This window comes from Sorex fumeus, unplaced genomic scaffold (assembly GCF_029834395.1).
Source record: "Sorex fumeus unplaced genomic scaffold, SorFum_2.1 ptg000043l, whole genome shotgun sequence".
Taxonomy (NCBI): Eukaryota; Metazoa; Chordata; class Mammalia; order Eulipotyphla; family Soricidae; genus Sorex; species Sorex fumeus.
The window spans coordinates 48,084,694-48,098,583 of record NW_026606100.1 but is presented as its reverse complement, the minus strand read 5'-3'; the positions used below and the strand labels follow the sequence as shown (position 1 = coordinate 48,098,583).

General features: G+C 58.2%; 1 protein-coding gene across 1 annotated transcript in view; it reads right to left on the bottom strand.

Moving 5' to 3' along the window:
• The window catches only part of GRK5 (G protein-coupled receptor kinase 5), a 141,941-nt gene that overhangs the window by 52,074 nt on the left and 75,977 nt on the right, over nt 1–13,890 (bottom strand). Inside the window, exon 2 of the mRNA XM_056120974.1 lies at nt 13,715–13,810. Coding sequence (XP_055976949.1) covers nt 13,715–13,810 — 96 coding nt within the window. The remainder of the gene's footprint in view (nt 1–13,714; nt 13,811–13,890) is intronic.

Sequence of the window (13,890 nt, the reverse complement as noted above, 5' to 3'; positions counted from 1 at the left end):
GGTGTCATGCCTGGAGGTGCTTGGACTCCTAGCTCTGTGCTCAGAGATCACCCCTGGCCGAGGGAGTAACGTGCTGCCAGGGCCTTAACCCGGGCCAGCCATGTGCGAGGCAAGTACTCTCTACCGTCTCTTTAGTCCTAAAAAATTTCCAATATATTTTTTTTCTTCTTTGTTTTTGTTTTGCTTTTGTTCTGGGGTGGCGGGGGGGGGAGGCACACACCCAGCAATGCTCAGGGCTTACTCCTGATTCTGTGCTCTGGGGTCACTCCTGGGGCAGTGCTCAGCTGACCATGTGCAGTGCCTAGGATGACAAGCTGTGTGCAAGACCAGCACCTCAATCCCCTGGACTATCCCTCCAGCCCTTCCTGTCCAATCTACCTCTGAGGGACAACTATCCTCAGGCCAAGCTGGGAGTAGTGACACCCCGACACAGCTCCCCCACAGAACAGGCGCGTGACAGGGCTGGGCAGGCCGACTCCTGTGTCAGACAGTCTGGAATAATGGAAATGCTTTCATGAGGAACAGCGTGCTTGGCCAGTTCAAAGGTGGCCACTCGTGGGGCCGGAGTGATAGCACAGCGGGTAGGGCGTTTGCCTTGCACGTGGCCGACCCGGGTTCGATCCCCAGCATCCCATATGGTCCCCTGAGCACCACAGGAGTAATTTCTGGGTGCAGAGCCAGGAGTAAGCCCTGAGCATTGCAGGGTGTGGCCCCCAAGTGCCCCTCCCACAATTTAAAAGAGACGCTTTGGGGGGAAGGGGACCAAGCAACAGCTCAACGCTGGAGCAAGAATCCGCCGGCTAAGGCTGCCGTCCCCAGCACCGGACCACAAGCCACGGGCAACCCTAGAGCCACAACGAAGAATGTGGTCTCCGGGCCACTGAGAGTGTGGGGCATTTAGGGCAGTGTGTGGGCCGGGCAGGGCAACACAAGGGAAGGGCAGAGACACACTCACTGTTGACTCAGAACCATCATTGCCCCCACCGTGAGCCGACTGTTCCCCCGCCCCCATCCCTGTGCCCAGGACATGCCTAACCCAGGGTGTGGAGCTCCCAGCCTCTGCTGGGGGCACCCCTGAGGCAGCCCCCCGGGAGGTGGAGGGAGGGCATGGCCGGCCCAAAGCTTGCTGTAGCCCTCCCTGCAGTGGGTCCCCGTGAGGCCAGAGCAGACACTCGGTCCTTGTGCCTCAGCTGGGCCAGAAGATCAAAGGCATGTGACCCAGAGCTGCTGCCACCAGGCTCTGGGCAGGGCTTCTGAAACAGGAAGTGATATGTGTGTGTGTATGTGTATGTGTGTAGCTGTATCTGTGCGTGCCCATGTGTGTGAAACTGTATCTGTTTGTTTCTGTGTGTGTGAGGCTGTATCTTACGTGTCTACATGTGTGTAAGGCTGTATCTGTGTATGTCTGTGTATGAGTGTGTCTGTGTCTGTGTGAGTGTGTGCATCTAGTGTGTGTGTCTGGGTGAGAGTGTGTCTCTCTGTGTAAGAAAGTCTGTGTGTCTGTGTGTGTCCTGTGTGTGTGTCTATGTGCGAGTGTGATTGTGTGTCTCTGTGTGTCTGTGTGAGTGTTTGCGTCTGTATGTGTGTCTGTGTGTGGTTGTGTGTGAGTCAATGTGTCTGTGTGTGTCTGCGAGTGTGTGTGTGTGTGTCTGCATGTGACCTGTAGGTGACTGTGTGTCCTGTGCGTGTCTGTGTGTGCGCCCGTCTGTGCAGGAGGTGAGCGAGCGGGGAGGACTGAGGTGCCTCTGGGGTCACACCCCGCTTCTCAGTGACCGAGGCTGGCAGGGCCACTGTGCACAGGGTGCAACTGAGCACAGAGAGAGGCGAGGATGGGCGAGCTGACGAGGACTCACGCCCCTAGTGACCAACGGGGACGGATCGCAGGCAAAGCTTCAGAGAACGAGGCTAACTGGACAGTCAGAAGGAGGCCGGGGACCATCTGCGGTGGAGCACCGTGCTCACACACACACGCACACACACACTGCTCGGTTTTGCAAGCTTCACCTGTGTCACACCCCACACACACTCGGCTTGGCACTGCACGTGTAGACACACACACACTTAGCCCAGCTCTGTACACATGTGCTCACTCGCTCGCTCTCTCCCTCTCCCTCCCCCTCCCTCTGCCTCTCCTGGGCCACACCTGGAGATGTTCAGGGACCACTCCTGGCTCCGCACTCAGGAATTAGTCCTGGTGGTGCTCACATGGGATGCAGGGATCAAACTCAGGTGGGCGAGGCACGCGCCCTACCCACTGTACTATCTCTCCATCGGCCTCTCTTGAAACTTTTCCCTCGTGACCTCTCCCGGGACAAAGTCCACCCAAGCTGTGCCCACGTGACCTCCCAAACAGAGACCCACACTGTCTCACCTCTTGGCAACAACCCCCATCAGCACAGCCTGGAATCCAGATGCACCCCTCCACCCCACCCCTGAGCAATCTGATCGGCCCGCAGGATGGCATCTGTGTGCATAAAAACGGGGCTGGGCCAACGGTGCCAGGCCCAGGCTGTTACCACGAGCGGAAGCGCTGCTGCCCACAAAGCACGGCTGCCTGGCACGACCGGCACCCAGGAAATGCTTGTCCACACACACACGCACGCGCGCACGCACACACACACACACACACACACACACACAGATGTCCCTGGACCCTGCCCCGCCCCCACCTCTGGACATTTAGTGATACCCAGGACAGAGCAGGAATGTCTGTGGCTGCCCACGTCACAGGAGGCGCCCATCCTTCACATCCGGGGGGAAAGCAGTGGCCAGGGGGATCGTGCAATAGATGAGGCACATCAGCTGACCAGGGTCCGAGGCCCAGCACTGCACAGGGTCCCCCAAGCAGCATAGGGAGTGATCCCGGAGCACAGAGCCAGGAGTCAACCCTGCACACTCACTGCCAGGTGTGGCCCCAAAACAAACGAACAAGAGAACAACGAAACAGGACTTGGAGAACGGTCGGGTGGTCCCCCCATGTCTGAGCTGGGGACCACCAAGCCTTGAAGGAGAGAGATGAGTGGGCTGGGGGCCTGGAACCGACGCTCCGGTCCTTGGGCTGCTGAGAGTATGCAGAGAGCTGAGGCTGGAGGCGGCCCAGAAAAGGGGGAGCATCTGGGTTACATAAAGGCACACGCGGGGGGGCCCAGGTCTTGCCAAGGGCCGCGCCCGAAAGCTCCACCACCTGGCAGCTCCCTGGGCGCCTGGCACAGAGCAAAGGCTAAACAGATGAATGAACGAATGGATGAACAGATCAACTTAACCCCAGCGGGACCTGGCAACGGCGGCCCCGGGGCACCAAGACACAACAGCCTGTCCTGAATGGGGCTTGTTATCAGGCACCTCGGGGGGAGGACGGAGAGCATGAGGGGCAGGGGAAGACGAGGCCTCACGCAGGGCAGAGCCTGCCCCTGGATTATCCCTCCCGTGTTTTCACACCCAACTGGTAGGTAAAGACCAGGCGGGTTAAGTCTGTTCAGTTTGCACTGTGATCTCCAGCCCACCGGGCTGAGCTTGGGAACCTCTCAGGGGCCTGGTCCGCCTGACGGGCCCAGGCTTGGCCGGCACCAGGGGGCTCATGGGGTGACACCAGGCCAGACATCGGTGTCTTGGCCACACTTTGCTTCAGGCCGTGCTTGGCGCCTCTATCCTAGAGAAGCTCTGCCTTTGGCCATCCCTGTCCGGCCAGGCAGGCTCTGGCCAGTGGGTGGTCAGCCGAGCTAGCAGGACGCACCCACCCCTGATTTGCCCGAGCCTCCCCTGGGGGGCAGCTGGGGCCCAGAAAGGGAGAGAAACGGGGGCCACTGTGCGGCAGTGCGGCTGGGGGCTACTCCTGGGTCCCCGCTAGGGGAGCACTCCCGGCAGGGTTGGGGGTCAAGCCCGGCGAGGCCACGCGAGGCCAGCGCCTGACCCTGAGCCCTCTCCGGCCACAGCTGGGCCGCTGTTTATAGAGCAAAGTGACACTATATGCTGGGCCTTTGAAAGGAACCGAGAGAAGTAGGACACAGCCACGGGCCACTCCAGGACGGGGCGAGGATGCGCCTTCGCTTTGCTTCTGCCTCCAGGAGGGAATGAAACAGGCAAAGACAAACCCAGACGCTAAAAGAGCTCGGTACAGAGTCGTCACTGGGGCAGGAATCAAACGGGGGCTTCAGGGAGGATGCCGCCAAGGGGCTGGGGTACACACACACAGCACACACACACTCACACACTCACACCCCATCACACAGCACACACACACTCACACCACATCACACAGCACACACACACTCACACCACATCACACAGCACACACACACACACACTCACACCAGATCACACAGCACACACACACACACTCACACCAGATCACATAGCACACACACACTACATCACACACACACACACAAAACACATCACATACACAAAACCCTCCCACCACACACTCTCCACTCTAGATACTACATACATACACACACACCACATCACACACACAGCACACACACACTCACACCACATCACACAGCACACACACACACATACTCACTCACATCAGATCACACAGCGCACACACACACACTCACTTACACCAGATCACACAGCACACACACACTACATCACACACACAGCACACACACAACACATCACATACACAAATCCCCCCACCACACACTCTCCACTCTAGATGCTACATACATACACACACAGCACATCACACACACAGCACACACACAGCACATCACACACATAGCACACCACATCATACACACACAGCACACCACACACACACCACACATAGTACACCACACACATACACACCACATCACACACACAGCAAATGCACACACACCACACATCACACACACATACCCCTCACACTACACACACACTCTCTCTCCACCCCAGATGCTATATACACACATACCACATCACACGCACATATGACACATGCACACACGCCACACATCACACACACTCTCTCCATCCCAGATGCTACACACACATACACACACACTCATACACACACACACACACACACACACACACGCCCCCACACCCCAGATGCTCCTGCAGAGCAGAACACCCTCGGCTGACACCGTGCTGGCCTCCCTGTTGCAGCATAAACAAACTTATTTTTTCTTTGTTTTCAGTGATGAGCCTTCTCACGCCCGCAGCCGCCCCTGAATTGTCTGGCCGGCAGGGCAAGGAACTCCCCAGGTCGCACTGGCCCTGCGCATCCCGAGGCTATCCAGGTTGACAGCATCCACAGAGGCCACGCAGAGCCAGAGATAGAACATTCCAGACAAGAAAAGGAGGAGGAGAGGTTCTGCCCAGGAGAGTTGGGCTCAGCTAAGCGCACCTGCCCAAAGACAACACCTTGTGGGCCGGAGCAACAGTACAGCGGGTTATGCATTTGCATCCCTGCATCCCATACGGTCCCCCAAGCAGAGCCAGGAGGAAGTCCTGTGCATCGCTGGCCATGAGCCCGGAAGTCAAAAAGAAAAAGACCGTGCCTTTCTCACCCTGAGACGGAGCTCAAAAGGCCACGGCAGGGCCCAGAGGCGTCCTCTAAACGCTAACGGTCCTGGCCCAAAGGAGGACAGAGAACAGGGCCCTGGCCCAAAGGAGGAGAGAGAACGGAGACGCGTGGACAGAAAACCAGGCTGATGTGGGGCTCCCGGGCAAAGGCTGTTTTCCAGACAGTGTCAGGGAGGAATCTGTCCCAGGGACAAGCCAGGGACGAGGACAAGGCTAGGGCGGGGGGGTTAGGGGGGTAGTGGGCCCAGGGCATGAGGAGAGAGAGCTAGCCGCAACCACGGGAGTCTGGGTCTGGATCATGGATGAACCCCCATGTCTCACCATAAATGTCATGTGGAAAAAGACACTCATGGTTCAAGAATTTTAATGATTTTTTTCCCCCCTGAGATTCTAGGGATCAAACCCAGGACCTTCTACCTGCAAGGTACAACCATGTCCAGAAATCTTTTTTGAAACTGTGTTCGGATAAAAGGTAAAAACATGCAATCACAGGGGTAAGCCTGGGAGAAAGAGCTAGAAGGCACTGTGAACTAGAAGGGTTAACTGGCACGCTAGCTGAGACGCATCAGAGACACCTTCCGTTTCTCTGTATTGGGACCAGAGGGATGGTACTCGGGGAGGGTGTTTGCCTTGTGTGCAGCGGACCCGGCTTGATCCCCGGGATTCTTTTTAGTCTCTGAGCCCGCAGGCGTGATCCCTGAGCGCAGAGCCTGGAGCAAGCCTGAGCAGCATTAGGTGTGGTCCCTAAATCAAAATAAATACAATCTTCTCTATTTTTTTTTGTTTTTTTTTTAAGCAAGGGAATTGACCAACGACTATGACTAGAACAGAGAACACTGACGTGAGAAAAAGAATAGGGAAGTGACATCAGTTCAGTGGGAGGGTGGGGTGATCAGACCTCTGGGACAGTCCCCGGCACTGAACTGACCCCCGAACCACAAAAATGGAGAACAGAACAGTGCTGGAAATAGGTATTCCTTTTAGGAAAAACAAATTAAATCAAATCATAAAAATATGCCTCAAAAGCCATGCGTGGGCCAGACAGACACTGCAGTGGGTTGACTGTACCCACCGGGTTGGATCCTCAGCACCACATAGGGTTCCCCGAGTCCCACCAGGAGGGTCTCCCAAGCTCCCAGACCAAAGAAAGCCATACCTATGGTTTAAGACCCCCCCCCCCCCCAGTCTGGGCCTGGAGCAATAGCACAGTGGGTAGGGCTTTTGCCTTGCATGCAGTCAACCCGGGTTCGATTCCCAGCATCCCATATGGTCCCCTGAGCACCGCCAGGAGTATTTCCTGAGTGCAGAGCCAGGAGTAACCCCTGAGCATCGCCCGGTCTGCAACTCCAAGAACCTAAAAACGCGTAGGGCTGTGGGGACCCCCAGCTCCCTCCACCCGTCACCGCACTGGGGACTGGCTGGCCTGGCCAGCCTGGCCAGGAACCTCAGTCACAGGCGCCAAGGAAACCTACAGGTTGAGGCAGTGCGGCCCAGCAGGAGGCGGCCGGCTCTGCACGCCCTCTGCAAAGGGCAGCGCGGCCTTTGCAAAGCCGGTTCCAGATGGCCAGTGACGTCCCTCTCAGTGCCCATGCTGGGCACCTGCATGGACAAACCCCCAGCCTCGGGCAGCCAAGCATGGCGAGCATGCGAGGGCGGGTACTGGGCGACCGAGACCTCACCGGGGACGGGGAGCGGTCGCCGCTCTCGGCAGAGGTGACCCGGCCCCCCAGGGAGGTGCAGGCGGCCTAGCCAGGCCCCGGTCCCCTCCTGCATGCTCCAGCTGCCACCGGTCACCTGACGGCCTCCCCCTCCGGCAGCTAAATTTATCTGGCTCTCCAGGCCCGCGCCGGGACCGTGCCTTATCATCAGCGCCAAGTGGCAGAACGCTGCTGCCCTTATCACCCCCCAAGGTCAGGAATGACGCGGGCCCAGAGACTTGGTTTCCCTGATGGTGAGCACCAGTGCCCGTGCCAGCCTGGCAGGCCCACGGCATGGGGCCACGCAGATCCTGGGTGGAGCAGTGCCCATTTGTCCAGCCCTGTCGGCCCCATCTTGACAAACTCTGATGCTGACCAGCAAGCATCAAGGCACCAGACAGGAGACTCCCACGGGCCACTGCTGGGCAGAGCAGAGCAGCCCGCAGGAGGCCACAGAAACAAGGCCACGGGTCCAGGCGGCTCCCCCAAGCCTCACAGCAATCCCGGCAGCATGGCTGGCCTGCACCCCACCTGCTGAACGCTCTGGGGGCGCTGAGGCTGCCGCCTTCTGGAGGCTGAGCCATCCCGCCCCCTTCAGCAACACAAGGAGGCGAGAGGGACGGCTGGCCGGCCCCACCCTGCTGCTGGATCATGAAACCTAACTTTGGTCATTCGACCTTTCCTTTGGTTTCTGCATCCAGCAGTGCTCAGGGCTCACTCCTGGCCAGGCTTGGGGGACCAGATGTGGTGCCAGGGATCAAACCTGGGTCATCTCTCCAATCCCAATGTGTGTGTGTGTGTGTGTGTGTGTGTGTGTGTGTGTGTGTGTGTGTTTAATTAGCTAATAAGGTGCCTAGAAGATATGTCGAAGGGCTTGGGAGGTGCAAGGCCCTGAATTCCATCCCTGGTAGCCCGGCCAGAGCAGCCCAGCAGAGCCAGGCCCACTTGTTTCTGGAACAAGTCCTGCCGGAGAAGCCCCAGGCCTCTGAGCACTTCTGGTGAGGCCACCCCCAAGCTCACCCGACAGATAAAAATCCCCTGGCACCTTCATGCCTTCCCCAGGGATAACCCATATGCCCACTCCGAGGTAGAGTCTTCCTTCCAGAACATTCGTATGTTCCTGGAAAGAATTCTGAGTGCAGGGTGGAAGCAATGAGGGTGGGCTTCCAGGAAGACAAAGGGGGGGGGGGTGTCAGAGGGATGAGACAGAAGCCATGGGAGCCGGACCCAGATGATGTCGGCACAAGACAGTGAGTCCCAATGGTCATTTGCAGCCAGTCCAGCTTCTCTGGTGAGTGAAGCCCCCACCCCCTCCATACATCCCCTGGCGAGAAGGAAGGGAGACCCCCGAAGGCTCAGAGCTGGCCAGGGGGACCCGGTGTGAGTACACCCCGCTCTGAGGCGCTGGGCCGGCCCTAGCCTGTCGCACACACGGGGTGACCTCCCCCACCCGCCCTCCCTCCGTCCCCGACGCCTGCCTTTCCTTCTCGCAGGAAGGAGAGGCACTGAAGCAGCAAACCCCAGGCCAGGCACTGGAGATGTTTGTGTTTTCATGTCACGATTCTACATTTTCTTCTGGGAGTGCCCAGAGGCCCAGAGCTCCAGCTCCTGGAAAGAGTTAAGGCTTTGGCCGACGGCTCTCCCACAAGGCCCACGGACACGCCCCTGTCCTGTCCCTTCTGTGAAGGGACCCGCTGTGGAGCAGCAACGTGCTGTCACCAACGGCCTCTTTCACGTCACCACCCCCAGGGGGTGGGGAGGAGGCTGGGATTTATTTTACGGCTTCTGGACGATTCCTACGGGGAGAATGCCAAACTGCGGAATAATCAACCCTTTCACTCGAGCCCCCTATACTTTTTATTCTCTCATGAAAGAATAAAGTGCGCAATGAGCCTGAGCTAAGTAAATAAAAAGGCCACACTTCCCCCCAACAGCACTGCCTGCGTCACTGAGAAATATTTGCAGACCTCAACAATCTTTTATCTCCGCGATGACGGCACAGCTTTCCAAGCCGTAGACGCTCTGAGAACTTCTTTGATTTGGTCTCTCCAATGAGCTCCTGTGAACAATTAGCTTATTAACTAATAATGCCCATTGTGGGCAGCTCCTGGAGAGAGGGCTTCCTGCTCTCACACTCGAGTCACCCCACAGGGCTTATCTAGCGCCAAGGTTTGTGCCAGGGGGCTCACCCTGGAAGTAGCGCTGTGTGCTAGGAACGTCAGTCCTCGTCGAGGAATCGGGAGGAGGAGGGAAGAGTGACATCCATCCGGCCTCTTTATCCAGCTACCTATGCACCCATCCATCCACCTCCCCAGCATCCTACCCTGCCTCTCACCGACCCATGCATTACACATCTCCCCAGCCACCCAACCGGCTATCCATGCCTCCATCCATGCCTCCATCCATGCCTCCATGCCTCCATCCATGCCTCCATCCATGCCTCCATGCCTCCATCCATGCCTCCATGCCTCCATCCATCCATGCCTCCATCCATGCCTCCATGCCTCCATCCATGCCTCCATGCCTCCATCCATCCATGCCTCCATCCATGCCTCCATGCCTCCATCCATCCATGCCTCCATCCATCCATCCATCCATCCATCCATCCATCCATCCATGCCTCCATCCATCCATGCCTCCATCCATCCATGCCTCCATCCATCCATCCATCCATCCACTCACCCACTCATTCACACTTTTATCCATCCATCCAGCCATCCACTGACCCATCAATTCACCTACTCACCTATCCACCCACCCATCACCCGCTCAACCACTCACCCATCCACCCACCCACCTAACCACTGTCAACTCACTCACCCATCCACCCACCCATCAATTCAGCTACTTAGCCACCCACCCACTCAACCATCCACCTACCATTAACTCATCAACTCACCCATCTATCTACCCACCCACTCACCCATCCAACCACCCACCATCCACCCATCCATCTATCCATCATCCACCAGTATCCACTTGCCCAGTTAGCCACCTACCAATCCAGTCAATCAGCCACCTACCCACTCACTTAGCCAGCCAGCCATCATCTACCCATTTGTCTATGAATCCATCCACTCACTGCACTTCCCACAGAGAGAGAGGAGAGAGAGAGAGAGAGAGAGAGAGATGCAGCCCTCAGTCTCATGGGACTCACATACACAAAGGGGCCCTAGGAAGCTCAGGGTGATGATGCTACTTCCCCCAGGGACACTCCTGCTGGCTGGGGACCCCACACTGTTCTCCGGTTCAGCATCCTGTTCGTCCGTCCTGTGGGAACATTTTGGAATTGTTCTCATGCCTTTATCGTGTGTGTCTCCTGGGCAAAGCCGTGAACGAGCTCCTGGCGAGTGGGAACAAGGTCTGTCTCTAAGGGGCGGGGTCGGTAGAGGAAGGGGAAGCCTATGGTAGCACGCACGGCACTTGTGAGACAGTGCAGAGGGGATGAAGGTGCTCGCCGGGCACGAGGCCAACCCTGGTGCAAATCCTGGTGCCATGTAAGATCCCCAAACACCGCCAGATGTGGCCCCGAACACTGCTGGGCGTAGTCTGCCCCCCAAAATAGCTAAAGAGAACAGGCAGAAAGCATTGTCTACGGGGACTCAGCTGAGAACAGGTGCACTGGGCCTGAAACACGTGAGCCCACCAGGGGCTGGTGCACCCCTCCAGGAGGGCAGAGGAGGGGACAGGCACAAGGAGCTGCTCCTCTAGGGCCTGGGTACTGGGAGAACAGGATGGGGGCATCTGAGGAAAGCTCACAGCACTGAGCTGGCCCAAGGGCCGGACAGGCTGCAGGAGGCCCATCTCCCTCTCCACTCAGGGCTGTGAGTGGCCCCTGCTGGGCCTCCATACAGCGTCCCTGTCTGCGGAGGCCAGATGTGGAAGAGGCTGTTTGCTGGACGCTTTGGAGGGTGAGTCCAGAGTCTGAACCATCCTGCCCCGACTAAGTCATCAGCTGAGGTCAAAACTGGGGGTGGGGGGTGGACAAGAATAGCCGAGATAAGTATCAGAAGGTTTGCTCCATGGCTTGGAGGCCAGCCGCACACACTAGGGGAAAAGGCAGCTCAGATAGAGAAGGGAGCACCAAATAAAGGGTGTTGGGAGGATCCTCCCAGGATGGGAGATGCATGCTGAAAGTAGACTATAGACCGAACATGATTGCCACTCAATGCCTCTCTTGCAAACCACAGCAGCCAAAAGGAGAGAGAGAGAGAGAGAACAAAAGGGAATGTCCTGCCACAGAGGCAGGGGGGATTGGGGGGTATGGGGGGGTGGGGGGCTACTGGGATCCGTGGTGGTGGAGAATGGGCACTGGTGGAGGGATGGGTACTTGATCATTGTATAAGTGAAATCCAAGCACAAAAATTTATAAGTCTGTAACTGTACCTCATGGTATCTCACCAATAAAAATTAAAAAAAAAAACTGAGGGGTGGCGACCTTCTATCAAATGGTTTTGAAAAAAAACCTTTTTTGTCGTTGCTGGTTTTTTGTTTATTTGTTTATGACTGGGGGTGGTCATCACACCCAGTGGTGCTCGGAGGGTGTTTTGCACTCAGAAATCAATCCTGGCAGGCCTCGAGGGACCATCCGGGATGCTGGGGACGAAACCTGGGGTCAGCCCTGTGCAAGGCAAGCGCTCTCCCCGCCGTCCTGACACTCAGCCCCCTAAGAGAGTTTTCCTCCCAAACGCTCCTCCACTCCCTCCCTCACGAGGCAGGAGCCCTCAGACACAGTTCCAGGGCTGAGCGGAACAAGACCCGAGGTCCCCATCACGGAACAGCCAGTTCAGTGGGAGAGGGACAGAGAAACGCTCGTCTGCAAACGGACGGAAGAAACGTGGGGGGTTGTGGCAGGCAAAGGCAACCGTCATGACCACACAGTGAATGGTGGCAGTTAGGGGGAGAGCATGGGTCTTTTCTAGAAGTTTCTCAAGAGAACGGCTAGGTGAGCTGAGACCTACAGGTTACCTGGGAACCAACAGTCGAGGCTCCAAGCTCCAGCTCGGTGTCAAGGGATAAAACGAGGGACACCTTCCCAGAGCAGGGTGGAGGAGGGACCCAGACAAGGCCAGGGCAGAGAGGCGCTGTCGAGGGCCGTGGACACAGACGGAGGAGAGAATCTTCGCCACACCCTCTGGCTGAACGCGGGCACTTCCTTTAACCACTCACGTGAACACCGTCCAATACCTCTCGGCTGTTAACACCAGACGCGCCACGGGATCCCAGAAATCCGTAAAAAATTCAGAGTTACAGCAGCGGGCCAGAGAGATGGTGCAGTGGTTAGGGCCTCCAGGGAACAAGCCGGGGGCTGGGGGTGTAGCACAGACAGACAGAAAGAGCCAGCAGGGACCCGGTAGAGTGCTCAGACACGGAGCCAGAGAGACGCGGGGGACAGCAGCGGGGATCTTGGGAGCCGGGCCTCTGTCAACTGCAGGGAATGCAGGGAGAGGTGGCCAGGGCCAGCGTGGACAGAAGTGGCCAGCCGGGGCGGCAGCTTCCAGGGGCTCAGCTTCCCTGATCCAAGCCTTTGGCCCAAGAGAACAGGCTTTGCGGGCTGTGAGGGGCCGTGTCGTACCGACTGGCATTCCTGAGGCTTAAGGGAGACAGAGACAGGAGTCCCCTGCCAGGTCACGGCACCCAGCCCACGTGCCCACAGCCGCTGCCCGTCCCCATGGCATCCAGAGCTGACCTTGACCATGGTAGCAGGACCAAGGCCAAGGCATCTGCTCCATCTCTCGGAACCCAGGTCCCGTGTGGCCAACCTTCTCTTACGACACACGGCAATCAAGAGTGCAGGGCCCGTCTCCGCGCACACCAGCATAATCCCACCCAGCATATCCGCTGCCTCCCCGAAACCCCTAGGCACTGAGGGGGCGGCCCTCCACTGGGGGGCTTCAGGAGTGCCTCTGGCCTGGAGCAGGAGGCAGGTGAGTTCGTGCAGGGGGAGCCGGCAAGGGGCCGGCCCCAAGGAGCAACCCCAGCCTCCCCCAGGCCGAGGCAGAAGGCCTGAGGATTCCAGGTCACCGGAACCCTCAATCCAGGGCGTGGGGGATCTCAGTGTGACGTGGGCGAAAGGCAGGCAGGACAGGGAAGCGACCTTCTCAGAGCCCAAGCCTGGAGGGGTGAGGGTGGTGGAGGTGCCCGCCAAGGGGGTGACAGACCCAACCCCTCCTGGGTCTCCCAGCTCCCCCCTCCTGCAGCCCAGAAGAGCCACCGCAGGGGGCAGGTGGGAGTCAGAGACAGGCACAGTGCCACGCAGGCCCAGTCACAGAACTGCTCAGTGCCTCAGTTTCCCCAGGATTGCCGCTGCCCTGCGGGGGGGACTGGGAGATCACTGCCCATGCCCCCAGGAGTCCTGCGATCATCGGCCAAGGTTAACCTGGAGCCACTCGAGTTTTCATTAATCCCCTTGATGCACCCGGCGGGATGGCGCGTCCCCATGGCAGCGGCTGCTTCACCCGCCACCCGCCCCAGCCCCTGCCCCGGGGCCCCCAGCTCACCGATGGTCCTGCGGAGGTCTTCGCACTGGCTGATGTGCGGGAACTTCAGGATCTCCTTCCACTTCTTGCTTTTCCCCTTGCGCTTCCCTCCGCCCCCTGCGGAGATGGGGAGAAAGAGGTTGGTGGCTGTGGGGGGCTGACCCAGGACCCCCCTGGCCCGTGCCTGTCCCCACAGA